Source organism: Argiope bruennichi, chromosome 10, assembly GCF_947563725.1.
Source record: "Argiope bruennichi chromosome 10, qqArgBrue1.1, whole genome shotgun sequence".
Lineage (NCBI taxonomy): Eukaryota > Metazoa > Arthropoda > Arachnida > Araneae > Araneidae > Argiope > Argiope bruennichi.
The window spans coordinates 48,987,059-49,003,511 of record NC_079160.1 but is presented as its reverse complement, the minus strand read 5'-3'; the positions used below and the strand labels follow the sequence as shown (position 1 = coordinate 49,003,511).

The following is a 16,453-nucleotide window of genomic DNA, read 5'->3' as shown; positions in this document are numbered from 1 at the left end:
TGAAAAATAAATGACACGTTGTTGGAAAAGAGATCACTGATGGAAGGTAAGTTTTGGTTCTAGAATAGTGCCAATGCATTTAGTGTCCTGTCGATAACATGAAGGTGACCAATATCGTCCGCTGAATGCATGACCAAATCATGACACTAACTGAGTTATTCATAATTGCCTGATTGCAGTCAGTATGTAGCTATTCACTTCCTATTCTACGTTTCACATATTTTCACCCATCACTACTGAATAACAATATCTTTGTTTCATCACTCTATATAACTACTTGTGACCACTGATCATTTGTCCAATTAATGTTTTCATTTGCCACTGCAATCTTTTTATGCACTGCTGTAAATTGAGATAAGGCCTTTTTTTTTTTTTTGAGGAATTCTGTTGTCTTTTAGTTTAGCATCTAGTAATCTTCTCCTGATTGTTCTGGAGCTGACAGAAACACCAGCATCATTCAATTGATTTCTAATGGCCTCTGATGACATTCTTCTGCCTTGGAAACATAGTTTTTTTTTTTTTTTTAATTCTTCTGGCATTAACAGATATGGTGCACCTTTCTTACTTTGGTTTTTATTGAATTTGTCTCCTGATATCGTAAACAAAACTTTTGGACTCCAGATGTAGTTACTGAACCACCCATCTATCTTGCAATTTTAATAGGAAAGACCATATTCTTTTACACAGTAATCTTAGTTGTCTCTTTCTAGTTGTCCAATCTATTATTTTATTTGATGACATTGCTTTGACAATATTTACAAAAATTCCTACTAAATATTAAAAAGTTTAACAAAATTTCTTACTTGTAATTTGATTGTATAAAAAACAGTTTTCCTTTTACAGAACAAAGCACAATAATGACTTGTTCCGACTTTAAACATGATGTCAGCTTCTATTGTCAGTTATTAACATTTGATTGGTTCCCAGAACAATTTGATTTATCAGAAAAGTTAGAAATTACAATCCACTTCATCATTGTGTTTATTTTTCAGATAAAAGTAAGCATAACATTTTTGTATTGCAAATATTTGAATTTTGCTTTTTGTATTGAAATCAGCATTAAATTTTCTTTAAATTGATATGTAAGATTTTGTATTTTGTGAAACATAACATTTTCTATAAGCGTACAAAGTTAGAAAACAAAGATTTACAAAAGTGTTAACAATTTTGACCACCACTATATATAGTCTGTTATTCTATTTCTTTCCCTCTTGTCTGACCTATTCTATTCTCACATTTTGAAAGAAACAATTACCTCCACCCTGGAAAAAGTTAGCTTCAAATCACATAATTTTGTTTTCTTAATTAGAGCTATTTTAAATTTAATTCAGACACAAACAAAATACTTACCTAAAAAAAGATCTGAAGATCAAATTATAAATCTTTAAATTCAATTACAATAATGTATTATTTGAATATTTCAGTAACATATTAAAAACATTTTCCTTATTGCCTTTATCACAAAAACTTTATGCATAAAAATATTAGAACACATGCAATATATTTATTTAATCAATATATTATGTGAATAAGCATTTAATTTATATCTTTCCAAATAGATAGTACAGTTTTGCATCTATTCCCATATATCCAATTTCACATTTTTTGTAATGTGGGCATTTAAATTTATAACAAATTAATGAGGGCATTTAAATTATAACAAATAAATAATTTTGCATCAATTCCCATATATTCAATGATATATTTCACATTACAAAAAAGGAGGGTGTTTAAATTATAGCAAATAAATATAATGCTAATAGATGGACTTAACCACAAATGGGTAAAACTTGATATGTTCTGTTGAATTATGATAAACCAGCTCATAGTAACAGTACATGATACCCACTTTCAAAATTTGACAGATGTTTAAACACTCGATACTAAATCTGTGTACCAAATTTTAACTATCTAGCTCTCTTCATTTAGTAGTTATCATGCTAACTTACATTCAAACAGTCAGACAGACAAACCAATTTCCTCTAAATGGATGTTGCTGAAAATTTGATCAAAATCTCTACAAGTTTGGTGTGAAACCTTGTACCAAATACCATCTATCTATTTCAAAGTGTTTTTGTCGCAGATAGACACTTTCCGAAAAGGTGCTTTCAAAATTCAAGGAAAAGAAAGTAAAAATGCCAATTGAAGCATTTTTTAAAAAAGCCTTTCTCGAAGCCAGTGCAAAACAATATATTGCATTGTTTCAAAATTTAACAAACCTTATCAAATGAAGAATTTTATTCAATGAACATGCTTTAAATTTTTTTCAAAATTTAAATAAAACCAAAGAAAGCATTTTTTTTTCTTGTTTGCTACAATTTTAACAGCTGCAGAATAATGTGATTCAACAAAATAAAGAAGCAATATCAACTGAATTTTTGAATTTCATTATAATAAAAATCTTTGTTATAAACTGTGTCCAAAACTAATTTCTCAGAAAATATTTTTCGAAAATTATATTCAACCAAACAAAATTTTTATTATTCAAAAGCTATTCTTTTTAACATTTAAAATGATATTAAAGTAATTTTTATATAATAATATGCTTTAATGTTATGATGAAAACACATTAAAATTTTAGTTTTTAATTAAACTTCGAATTAAAAGTTTGAGAAAAAAATGCAATGCAAAAATGCAATTGAGTAAAAAAATGCAAGCAAATTATTTTAAATATTCTATACTAAATTTAAATTTATATGCATGTAAGGTTTTTTTTTTTTTACCGGCCTAAAATATTACACATATATTAATAATAATAAAAGATGACACAATCTTTATATAAGGACAAACCTTATTTGGCCAGTAAAAAGGTTTCTTTCAGAGACTGTGATGTGATCCGCTCTTTCTTAGTAAAAATGTCTGTTTCATTTAAGAAATACCAGCTTTTAAACATTTTTGCAGAGAGATAAAGATTCAATATTGCTGAAATTTTGACAGTAAATATGTTAAGCCTTATGTTATAAATATGTTATATATTTAAATACTGTATTCTATATTGGTTGAATTTTAAAATTCTTCATAATTTTATTTTCTGTTGTTAGATTGATACTTTTTTATAAATATAAAAGACAGCTTACCAAGTTCAGTTTTCCTGTTTTTAGCAGTTCTTCCCCTTCCACAGTATTTTCTTTAATATGAACAGTCACAGAAAAAACTGTGTGACTGCGACTTGATGATGCATTTAGCATTGTTGCAGCAGTTTGTCTTCTAGATGTACCTTTCTCCAAAATAGTATAAACCTCATCTTTGTTATTAACAAGAATTTCCTCTAACCCTTGAATGATTACAGAACCCTAGTTTTATAAAAATAAACAATTTTTAAAACAAGAATGCAATTTGCATACATGATAAAGCATGCAAAAGGAAAGATATTTTAATAATAAATTATATAATATCATTAAAAAGCCTTTCCTTTCATGTTTCAATTTATTAAATTCTAAATCTTAAGATGATAATCTGAAAGATGTAAAAAGAAATGCCATTAAATAGAGGATTTTCATAGTTTTAAAACAAACAGACACACAATACAAAAACTTCACCAGCTATATTTAACTACAAAAAATTGATGCATTTATTAGGACTCAACAAACTACACCACTTATATTTGCTCTTATGCTCCCCCCCCCCCAATCCTAAGAGGAACTTTTATTCCTTAGCTATCTATGATTCAGTTCTCTCACGTTACCCATGTCTTTGGAATTTTATATAATTAGGTAAATTTTTTAAAATCAATTTCATGTTTGCTTTCCTTTATTGAAGAGTTTTGTGAATAAATTTTATTTATTATTGCGATTAAATCCATAGTTTTTTTTTTAAATTGAAGTTTTTCAAAAAGTTTATTTAATTCAAATTAAAACTTTTTTTTTGTGTTTTTCAAAGATTTATTTATGTTCACAGACAAATACTTTCCAATCTGGAAAGAAAAATTTAAGACACTGTTCAGGAAAGAATCATACCTCAAATCCAACAATAACTTTCCCCCCCCCCCCATAAGATTATTAAATAGATTACATTTTAAATTTGAAAAATTGCATATATAAGATTTTGCAGTCTTAACAGTATTTGTTAGATGTCACATATGTTTCTGTATACATAATGTATTTTAAAAAACAGTAGCTTCATTAGTATATTAATATAAAACAGAATTATTTTTGTTAAGGGAAAAACTGTTTAATGACTAATTATATATCAAAGGTAAAATATATTTACAACATAGTATAATGCTCTTGTGTGATCATATCTTAATGATGTATAATACTTGAAAAAAATTAATATTAAAAATAATGAATAAGGTTAAAAAAATTAAAACCCAAAACCTTTCTATTTGAATCTTCATATAAACGCAGTCTAGAAAGTTCAGTAGAACTCAAAAGATCAAAGAGTTCTTCGTTGTAAAGTTCCAGAAAAGAAACCCGGACAGAGAATTCCACATTCTCTTCTTTATTCAGCTCTTCAAATAGCTGATGCAATGAACGAGGGATAATCCCAGCTCCTGGATCCTGTAAAAAAATATATTATCCAATAATACACATAGGAGCATCACTTCAACTAACATAATTTAAATATAATTTTCTTTGAACTCTTGAAGAATATATTTGATTTTTGGAGAAATGACTCAATAAAAAGTATTTATAATTAGTTAAATTGTAAAAGAATATTCCACAGATGTTTTACTGAAAGTTGAAAAATAGAGCCAATTCTTATTTATAGGATAAAAATAGAATATTCTGCAATCCGTTAAACTCAGATTCACTCTACATCATGCAAGAGAAAAAACATAATGTATAGTTATATGAAATGCATTGCTACTTTAGTTTTATGAATTTGACACCATGTTAATGAAATTTATAAGTATAAAATGGAAGAACATAGACATTCAAGAGATATTGTAAAGAATAAGTTTTCCAAAGAAAATTTTACTGAAGAAAAACTTACAGTGATGCATTAATTAATCTAAGATTTGAAAAACAAAGATTTTTAATTAAAAAAACTCAAATTAACTTAATCCAAAGTAACTCAACACTAATAAGCAATATTTATATAACTTTCCTTAATTGTCTTCATATTCCATTAACATTCTGATACATTAAATCAAATTTGGAGATAGCCAAAGAAAATTTATTGGAATTTACAATAATTTTGAAGAATTGTGAAGACAAATTCTTAAATAAATCAATTTTTAAAACAAAATTTGGTAATCAAAAGAAATAATTATCATCTTAATTTATATAAGCATTTGAGATTAAATTTTTTTATATAATTAAAACATCCAATTGAGAAGAAAAAAAATTCAAATTATTTCTTGATGAAACAGGAAATAAAGTATTGAAACATACGTCTTCCCAAGAACAGCTTGAATTACTTCGTTCACCTTCCATTGTGTAAGTTTTTCCCGTCCCTGTCTGACCATATCTGTAGAAAAATCATGATCAATATATTAATACATTAATTGAACTGATAATATGGAGAAGGCAAATAAAAACTTGCAGCAAATATATATGATTACAGTTTATAAAATTTCAGCATTTTGAAAGCACATAATGTCTTATTTATCTATGTCTGTCAAGTCTGAGACAAAATACAGGAATTTGAGGTACTAAATTTAATACATATATACTTTTTATATTAAAGTTTAGACAAGTTTCAATTTGATCAATTAATTTAATTAATAAGAACTTGTAATTCTGACAATTTTTGGCAATAGGTTCAGAACAATTTATCACAAGCAACCAATTTTTTCAATATGTCAACATTTGGATTTTTTTTTTTTACAAATGATAGAAGTTAGGTTTTTTCTTTGACTATAACAACTTTTATTTTTCAGTACAACATGAGTACTGTTCTAAAAATATTTGCAATGTTTTCATCCAACATTAGTAACATTTTTTTTTTTTTTTTTTTTGCAACATTTGTAATAAAGATCACAGAATTCCATTAAATAGCATTAAAAACTTTCTTTCAAACCTAATACTAATTGTGCCTGAACCTCTTCGGCGTCTATAACATGTTCAAGTGAAATTTCTGCAGGGCGGCCGTAATGCGCTTCAAATGTTCTACATTTTGAAACTTTTAAATGTTTAAAAAGCCTTGTACATGTTTACTTGTTTGAGTTTTTATTTTTGTTTGTTCTAATGCGGCGAAAAACAGAAATTTTCGCGGAAGGGAAAGGACAACAAAAGGGCTAGTGAAATAAATTGTCTAGAAACAAAGAATTATCAATATTAATGTTAAAAATTATATTATTTTAAATGCACAATAAATTAAAAGGCTCTTTTTAATTTACAATTAATTAGAGGAATTTGGCTACTGCTTGCAATTAATGTTTATTTGTACGCTTACCAAAAAAAAAAAAAAAAAAAAAAAAAATGAATGTTTAAATTTTTACACCACTTTATAAAATTCAACTCATTATAACCATAATATTATATTGTATGAAAGACAAACTTTTAATAACATTTGATTTACAACAGAACTAATTTCAGTGAAAGTGAAAAACACTATGAATGATACAGCAAAAATTAAACAATTTTAATAATGTGAGATGGATTTATAGAAAAATACATTCCTAGTTCTTTTAAAATTGATATTGCCAGTCTTATGTTGCGAAAATATTACAAATCTGATACACTTTTTATTGGGAATCAAGGAACTGAAAATGAAATCAGTGAAAAATTTATAATTATCAATTTTAATTAATAAATCTGTTTTCTCATCATGAGAATGAATTTAAAATAAATATTAAACAATAAATGGAAAGAATAAATATGAAAACACAAATTCACATACGCAAAAACTGTGCAATTATATCCATTAAGAACTTCTTGTATGAGAGGTCCAACGACTGCCTTGTAAACAGTGATCTAAAAAAATTGAAGATAATAGGTAATTAATGATAAGTAATGAAATCTTTTGTATTAAAATAGTGTTAAAGAAATGAAATGCAAACCAACCTGTTTAGCATCTGGAGGAAACACTTTATCAAAAAAGAATTCTCGGTTAGAAGTCCTATCTTTAATCAAAATTTCTTTTTTATCTGGTATAACTTCTACCACAGATGGCGAACCTTGTCTCCTCTCAATATTGTTTAAAGGCCTGAATCAAAAGATATTTACAATTATTTAAATAAAATTTTAATTATAATTATTCAAATAAAATTTTAATAATAAAAGCATATGAAAAAAAATATCATAATATCAATATCTAAGACTTAAAAGTGTTTAATTTTTTCTAGATCTTCAAATTAAATTAAACACATATAAATATAAAATTCTTTGGAAAAGGGTGGGGGAGGCTTTGAAAATGTCAATATAAGAAAATATCAATAACTTTTTGTTTGTTCATCAATTAAAATTTTCTTCAGTTTAATAATCTGTTTTGGAAAGCTTGATTTTTTTATATAATGAAAAGGACTTTATGATATTCATTTATTTGAGAAGTCTTATTTTAATAGTCTAAAGGAAGGACAATTATAATCTTACAGTTTTTGCATAAATTTAAATAAAAAAACTATTACAATTTTTTCCTCTGACAATGTTAATTCTATATTTGAAAATCTAGAAGTAACAAAACATTTCAAAACAAAATTATTCTCTCCTACTCCACCAAAAAATCAAAAGCATTATCCATTTATTAATTAAAATGGTAAAGCTATTTCAGTTAAGAAAAATTTGTCAACAAATATTGTTTTAAGTCAATATAAAAAAAAAATCTTTTTTATCTGTTTCTTTTCTGTAACTTCAAACACATATGTTTAAAGGCAAATAACATATGCAAATATATAAAAAGAAAATATAAATTTTAATTAATGTAATTGTTGGTATTTTTTTTTTGGCAATTATAATTAGCAAATATTTTTATTTAACAAAATTTAAAATGACAGGTAAATATTATTTATTCAAAGATTTGGAAATGAAAATTTGTTTATATGACACTTTTAGTGATTTGAGATAATAATATATACAATTCTTAGCATATCAAATAAGTTAAATGCAAAATTTTTATTAACAATTTTTAAAAATAAAAAAATGTACATTGCCAATAAGCATCAAATTTTGCAATATAATTTGAAAAATATACTGTAGTACAAAATTTATTAACAATAGTAAAGTTTTGTTTATAAGCTGAATTTTTTAAAACAATTTTCTTAAGAACAGACATTTTGTTATTTGTTTTTGATAATTATAGTATATATTTAATATTACTTCTCATTAAAGTTGCATCATTATTTTGGAATAAAATTACTCTTTATAGATATTAATTATCAAATATATTAAATAATTTATTTACTTTACATGCATATATGACAACATAATAAATATAATATTGAAATAAACTCAGAAATTGAGACATGTACAATTATTAGATTTTATGTTCTTAAAACGAATGAATTCAAAACCAATCTTATTATCTGGTTTAACATAACAAAAATCATATAATTTAAATTTTGAAGCATAATATTTTTTATAATATAATTAAAAAAAATATTAAAAATAAAAGCAGATATCAATATAATACTTTAAAATAATGTTAGAAAAGACACCTGATATATCTCACATACAGAAATCAAGCAGAAAAAATGTTTAAGATTGCATTAGAAACTTCAGATACCTATCTCTTTACTATCATTTGAACAAATTTCCTGGTACCTCCTAAGCATTTGACCACTAAATAAATTTTAACTGTTAAATTTTTAAATCAGTGAATTATTAAATGAACTGGACTTAACTTAGAAAATTATCAATATAATAAAAACATTAAACCTTTTTTTCCCCTTTCTAGTTGAAATGAAAAGTTTTAATAATTTCCCTTTTTTAATAGCTAATTAAGGTTTTAATGCACATATATTAGACGATACAATATCTTATAGTTAGTATCGCACAAATTTGTATAGTTATATTTCATGTTATAATATGTTTGGTATAATATTTTTTGAAACGATCACAATACCTGCAACGTGCGAAGACTTGGATTCGTTGATTCTTTTGACTGTCAGTTTTTTTACTCATCTTGGGTTAGAGTTATATAAAGATACTGACAGTAAATAACTTAGATTTTAACACTTCTCAACTATTAATCTCAATTTAGATTGAAGAAATACATATAAATACACCATAAACACACAATCAAAACAATCCACTGCAGCTAAATTCCGTTTTTGAAAACTAACCGCTACAATTCAACCAATCAAAAGTTAGGAGAAACGAACTAATCAGATCTTTGGAGTAAAGCTTCATGTTCATCATTTTAAGCATCATTTCTTTTTTTATGTTAAATTTCTTTCCTTTAAAATTAATACTGCAAAAATATCATAATATTACATGCTATGAAATTTTTGATTGAAAATTTAGTTATTTAAAGAATATTGATTAAAGCAAAAAGAGGGCGCTCTGGTCTGTCGAACAGTTAGGGAACTTGTTTTGTTTCTTGAGAAATCTATCTCTGACATATGAGATCGGGTTAAAAATGAAATGAGCTGAGCTGAAATGAAAGATGTGTAGTTGTATTGTATACTATAGTATGTTTATGCATAGATATACACAACAAACAATCAAATTAATGTAATGAGATCATTCTCGTTTTATAGGTAAATTTGTACGTTTTTTTTTTATCTTAAAGTATTTGCAGCCATGTCTTTGAATTCACTGCGTTCGAAACCATCGTATATGACTGGTATACATTACCTTGAGCATTTGCAATATACTGGGAAAGAGCATGGGGATAGGCGAATGATAAATCGAAGATTAGACTTCAGTAAATGTCTTTACAGCAAAGATCTATTTGCCCATTATGGTTGCGTTAATGCTATCGAGTTTTCCAATAATGGCGAATGGCTCGTCTCCGGTGGAGATGATAAAAGGATCCTTATTTGGAATATTGATCAAACTTTGACAGGATCGCTTCCACCTAAATCTATGAAAGGAGAGCACAATAGCAATATCTTTTGCTTAGGATTTAGTACTAATCATAGTAAATTGTTTTCGGCAGGAAACGACGAACAAGTTATAGCACATGACGTATCAACAGGAGAGATCCTTGACGCTTTCCTTCACGATGAAGCTGTTTACGGTTTAGCTGTTGATCCAGTTAATGAAAATATTTTTGCAAGTGCATGTGATGATGGCCGCGTTTTAGTTTGGGATATAAGATTGCCTTCCAATGAACCTTACACATTAGCAAGTAGTGCATCAGCTTATCATGCTGTGATGTACAATCCTGTGGAACCTCGATTTTTAGCGACTGCAAATGCGAAAGATGGCGTCTGTTTATGGGATATTAGGAAACCAAAGGTACATTTGATGAAATATGGACCTACATTATTGTCTCAAAGTGCAATGAGTGTGCGTTTTAATTCTCAAGGAACCCATTTGCTTGCTCTCAGAAGAAGGTTTCCTCCTGTATTATATGAACTCTCCTCACCTCAACCTGCTGCTGAATTTGATCATCATGAATACTATAATTCATGTACTATGAAAAGCTGTTGCTTTGCTGGTGAAAGAGATCAATATATTTTATCTGGTTCAGATGATTTCAAATTATATGTTTGGAAAATACCTGATGCTGCCAATTTCAAAAAAGGAGTGTGGGTTAACAAATCACATTTAGTTCTGAGAGGCCATCGATCCATTGTGAATCAAGTGAGGTATAATAGCACTTATGGTATTCTAGCATCATCAGGTGTTGAGAAAATAGTGAAGCTTTGGAGCTCTTTTCCTCTTACCTTTAAAGAAGACATTAGTGAATATGTTTCTGCCAAAGACGGCTTAAGAAAAGTATATTCTCATGAAGAATACATTAATTTAGTTCTTGAAAATGGCCAATTTATGACTCATGATTATAGTCATCATTCTGTGCAAGAAGATCAACGCATGATGGCATTTTTTGATTCTTTGGTACAAAGGGATATTGAAGGCTGGACTTCAGACTCAAGTGTTGAGGCAATGAACACATTATATATTCTGCCATCATCAGATTCCCAATCATCAAGTGATTCTTTATCTTCTTCTTCTGATGATGATGATACACATGGCACTACTAATCCTTGTGAAGTATGCACTAATACGACTAGATCACCAAATAATGTTGAAGAAGCAAAGAATACAGTTCTTGCTCTTTATGCAAGATCTTTAATTGATGAAGGAAAAGGCAATACTTCAAATAATGGGGAAGAAGCCCGTGATCCATCTTTGGATAGAATCTCAATGCTCATTGCTCAGAAACGGAGAGAGCAAGTTAAAAAAACTAGTGAAAGATTACAGAAGCATTTGAACAAACAGTATGAAAAACTGAGGAAAAAGAGTCTTCATCTGTTAAAAAAACGCAAAAAATATCCTCTTATATCAGGAAATGAAAATGCGAGCAATAATACTGCAGCAAATGGTCATGGCTCTAAGTCGGCATTAACAACCAAAACTGATAAAAGAAAGGTTTTGAGAAAGAAACGTGCCAAACTGAGTAAGGACACTCTTCTAAAACAAAAAGGCTCAGATTCTGATGAAAATAGCAAGGAGGTTAAAGGTGAATGTTCAAAAAATGTTAAATCTAAAAGTGAGGATAAAAATAAAGCCTCTGTTAAATCTAAGAGTGAGGATAAAAATAAAGCCTCTGTTAAATCTAAGAGTGAGGATAAAAATAAAGCCTCTACTGAATTCTTACCTGCTAAACAAGAAGTATCGAATACTACTTTGAATAATTCTGTAATTTCCGAAACAAACTTACCCAAAAATGAAGACAATGTGGAATTACCTAATTCTACAAATAATATTAATGGGACTGAAACATCTAATTCATCTACAATTTCAAAAAAAAATTATCGTCCAACTAAAGATGGTAAGAAGAATTATAGAAATTATCGCAAGCGAAGTTTTTATGATACAGATGAGGACTAAGAATAAAATTTTGTACTGTTCAAAAATATCAGTTACTTTCTGTGAGATTTTTATATAATCATATGCAAGTTTTTTTTCTTCATTTTTCCCCCCTTATTCAATAATTTGTAAATAGATTGGTAAAATATGTGTATTCTTCATAACTGATTGAAATTGAAGATTTTGATTTCAAATAAATCTATACATGAGCTCCGTTAGATTTATTTGTGTGAAATTGATATAAATGTTTATTATTTATAAGAAAATCTTTTATTTAAAGTCTTAGCTGGGTATAAAGGCTAGTGAAAGAGAATTTCCAGCTAATATAACAATGTTGCATTGTTTTTAATCTTCATATATTTCATTCATTGAGCTGAGAGTTTTGTCTATCAGATTGTCAAAAACATACTATCTATTATTCTGTATAATATTTAAACCAAAAGGGAAGTTTTTTTTTAAAAAATTACCTATTTTTTCAGAATAATCTATAGCTTTTGTTTCAATCTGTGTTTGTCTTATTGTTGTTAATAACTTACAAGAAGAATTTTTGATTAATACATACTTCCATTTTCTGCAACTTTCTTTTATGCGTGCAAAATTTATTAAAGCTCTATGAGCAATTTTAGGTACTTGTGTGCTAAAGTTATAAAGGAGCTAGGAATAATCTGGAAATAGTTAAGTAAACTCAAAAGCTGTTATGAAATGCAAGTACCAGTTTCACTCCAAGTAATGAAGCATTCTATGTTTTGAATAGATTAACCTCAGAAGTCTGATTTTTTTTATGGGAATAGTATATAATCATAAATTTGTATCAAGTGTGTTACTTTTAAAGTTTGTTTAGTTTCTTAAAGAGAAATATTAAAGTCAATAGTTGAAATATTGATTTTTAATAATGATCAATTGTTAAAATTTCATTTGAATTTCTAATAGTATTCCTTTTGATGATTGCCATTCACTTTGCAGTGCAAAATTTATTAAAGAATTTTGAAGTTTCAAAATATTAATGTTTTAGATGATGCATCCTAATGGATGCATATCACTGATGGGAAAAAATTATAAAATAAAAGGATGTTATTATACTTTGGTTCTTTATTACCGATGTTTAATATGTTTTAATTTCATATATATATTTTTTTTAACAAAATCTTTATAAATGTACTATGCAATTGATTAAATAGAATTATTTTCTATAAGAAAAAAATTAAGACAATTTAGATGTAAATGTGACTTTTTGTATTATTAAGAACTAAAAATTAGCTCCAATTCAATTCATAAAAATGCTTCAGTTTATCATGCATTTAAATTTCTCTCTGTATATATGCACTTCCATTTCAGAATGAAATTTTAAACTTTGGATTGAAGGAAAATTAATTCTCATTGTGGAATATTTGGTGATGTAGTGCATCCAGTGGTGGATTTAGGCACTTTGCAATCCTAGGCAGTGCATATTATTTGACCTCTTTTTTTTAATAAAATGGTTAATTATTAATCTAATGAATCTAATTATTATCTTAATGAACCTATTAATCTAATTTTTTTTAAAGTTTTGTGAAAACCTACATTTTTATTTGTCATTCATGATCGAGTAATATCTATATTTCTACATAATATTATTATATTATTTTTTTACAAAATTGATCCCCCCCCCATTTTCTTTCCTGCTAGCCCAGTGGACCTAAGCAATTAGTCAGGAATCTGCCTTATTCTGTTCAGATAATAAATTTCATTATAATGGCTCTATAATTTGTTTAAAAGTAACCTCCTTTCTTTTCATATTTAGAATTGTGCAGATATTATTTTACAGTTATTAAAATAAGACTTAGTAATATTATTTCTTATATATATATATATATATATATATATATATATATATATATATATAATATAGTCCTCATAAATTCTAGTGTATTGTGTGGTGTTTAGTGCTTTATTTTTAGAGTTAGTTCTTTATTAATATAATTTTTTGCTTAATATAACTAAAACTGATTAATAATAACTAAAGCCAGTATATGCAACTCTATTTATTATAACAGTTTTATTTAAAAAGGAAAGCTTTCTTCCCTGTATTGTATTCTTTTAAATTATATGGAAAAAGAATTTTAATTATAGTGTTAAAATATAATCACAAAGTACAGTTTGTTTAAATATTATGCAATGTTATTTACATGTTTTCTGATTCAAAATTTATAATTTGCTTATTATACAATATAGATTTTGTTCATTGCTACAATTTTAGAAAAATTAGAAATAAGTTTAGCAGAAAGAAATCTGTGCTAAAATTTTTTTCGCAGTCTATGCTTTTTTTCTCTGTTTTCATTTATATAAATGTATTTAACTTATGAACAGCTTGTTGAATTTTATTTTATAAACAATATATATATTTTGGAATGACTGCATGGGAAATAAGAATTTTATATTTTTTGAAAGATCTAATTTATAAACTTTTCCCAAAATTAATCCTTTTAACCTTTTTTTTAAATTAATCCTTGAAACTTTCTTTATTAACTTTAGAAAATGAAACAAAATATGTATTTTTCTATAGTGAAACTTCTCTACAGCAACAAACCTCTGTTCTAAACCAAAATCATCTGCTCTGCTAGGTTTTCATTTTAGGTGTAAAAAAACTTATTAAAGCAAGCTGTAATTCATTATTCCTAATAGTAAATATTAAGATTTATCTAATAAAAAGCATTTTAATCAAAAACTTCCAATTTTATTTGGGGAAAAAGTTACAATTTGTGTTTGCTTGAGTCTTTCAGATGTAAAATTTTTCAATTCTATGTTTTAATTGAAAAAATAAATTCTAACAGTTTGTTGGTTATAGATAAATATTTTATTATATTATCTGTTTTTCCAAAAGTCTGTTGAGTTAATGATTTTATTTATTTACATTCTTTCACAATTGAAAGATTCTTGCCACTATCATATTGGTGCAAATATTTCTAAATGTTGGTCTCGATTCTGAAAAACAAATTTGGACATTGTTCAGTAATTAAAAGGCTATGCTTGGTGCAGAAATTGTTCCTTTTTCTATTAAATAATCATTGTCACTTTAATTTGCTACCTAATAGAATCATCTGTCCTCATTGATAAATAAATGGTTATTCTTAATTGATCTCTGATGCCGATTTTGAATGTATGTACCTTTGTTCCCCCATTTCTCTTAATTAAAACAGCCAGGGTGAGGAAATAAATAAATCTCATTAAATTTGAAATGATCTTGAGCAACTATTCCTACAAGTTATTTAAGTATTCCTACAAGTATATATTAACCAAAAATTCCCCACCAAATAAAAGTGAGACTCATTTCTTAGATCAAGATTAATATATGTTGAATAGTATTATTTTAATGATTCTTACATTATTTTGACCATTATGTCTATGAGTTTATATTTGTTTGAAAGAAGAATGGAATTATCTGCAATTTTTAAAATTTAATTATCATTCTTATTTATATATTTACATTTATTTTAAAGAAAATTTTCACTGTGGGGAATAGCTTAGTTCTCATTTTATTTTCTGTATTATAAAACATTATGTCTATCTAAAAGAAACAACATTTATTTTAAAGAAAATTTTCATTGTGGGGAATAGCTTAGTTTTCATTTTTTTTTTTTTTTTTGTATTGTAAAAAGTTTGGTCTATCTAAGAATTTTATTTCTAATGATAATAAAAGTCTGGGTGTGCATTTTTGTTTGTACTCTATAAAACCACATTTGTTCTTAAAAAATATCAAATTTGGCTCGATACGCTTAAAATCTAAAAGTAAACATTTTTAGATCAAATTTTAATTATTTAAAAATAAATTTTTTTTAAAAGCCTGTTTGCTATCAATAATTGATTGACGAATTTTTGCTTGAAATTTATTCTTAAGACCTTGTTTCCTTACATTGTTACAAATTATCTATTTACTATAAAGGGAAAAGATAATCTTATGAATCAAAAAGTTTCTGGATCACTTACCTGTAAGGGAAATGGAAAGTAAAAATGATAAATAGGCTTTAAAGAAGAAGAAAAACAGCACAACAAAATTGGGAGAACTTGTATTATAAATATTTCCTATTCATTAGAGACAGTGTGGCTTTAATTTTTTTTTTTTAAATTAGTGCAAAGAAAATGTTTGAGTTTTGAAATATATTTTGCCATAATTATGACACAAAAGATTTTTTTTACGTGTTTCAATATGCAGAAAATTATTTTTTAAATAAAATAAATTTTTTAAAGGAGTTACTCAATTTTATGACATGTATAAACATGTTAAGTTTCAGCTTGAATTAGCATATTTGCTTGTCTTAAATGACATATTATATATATATATAGTAAAACTGAAATATCTTGCATTTTTAATTCAAATATGGGTTTGGTTATTAATTGTTCACCCACCATAGTACATAGTATTAATCTGAGAGAGCTACATTTTATCACAGCAATAAAATACATAATTTTAAACTAGCACAATAAACATATTCCGATTGATTAGTTATGTTTACGAAGTGGTGAGGTTAATTGGGGAAATCATTCTAATTGTTGAAGCTGAAGACTAACAAAGTTTTATTTGCAAAACTGGGCGATGGTGAGGTGGGAGTTGA

The 16,453-nt window shown here is 26.4% G+C and overlaps 2 protein-coding genes across 2 annotated transcripts in view; one reads left to right on the top strand and one right to left on the bottom strand.

Moving 5' to 3' along the window:
* LOC129988190 (kinesin-like protein KIF11-B) overlaps positions 1 to 9,156 on the bottom strand; it is a 35,871-nt gene extending 26,715 nt beyond the window's left edge. The window contains exons 1-6 of the mRNA XM_056096346.1: positions 8,947 to 9,156; positions 6,951 to 7,092; positions 6,787 to 6,860; positions 5,337 to 5,412; positions 4,317 to 4,499; positions 3,078 to 3,293 (exon numbers count right to left, since the gene is read on the bottom strand). Of these exons, the coding sequence (XP_055952321.1) occupies positions 3,078 to 3,293; positions 4,317 to 4,499; positions 5,337 to 5,412; positions 6,787 to 6,860; positions 6,951 to 7,092; positions 8,947 to 9,005 (750 nt within the window). The 5' untranslated portion in view covers positions 9,006 to 9,156. The remainder of the gene's footprint in view (positions 1 to 3,077; positions 3,294 to 4,316; positions 4,500 to 5,336; positions 5,413 to 6,786; positions 6,861 to 6,950; positions 7,093 to 8,946) is intronic.
* A 286-nt stretch (positions 9,157 to 9,442) lies between these two features.
* LOC129988191 (DDB1- and CUL4-associated factor 5-like) lies at positions 9,443 to 12,074 on the top strand. Its single transcript, XM_056096347.1, has one exon. It carries the CDS (start codon positions 9,627 to 9,629, stop codon positions 11,883 to 11,885), a length of 2,259 nt encoding a protein of 752 aa, XP_055952322.1. The 5' UTR covers positions 9,443 to 9,626; the 3' UTR covers positions 11,886 to 12,074.
* The last annotated feature ends 4,379 nt before the right edge of the window (positions 12,075 to 16,453 follow it).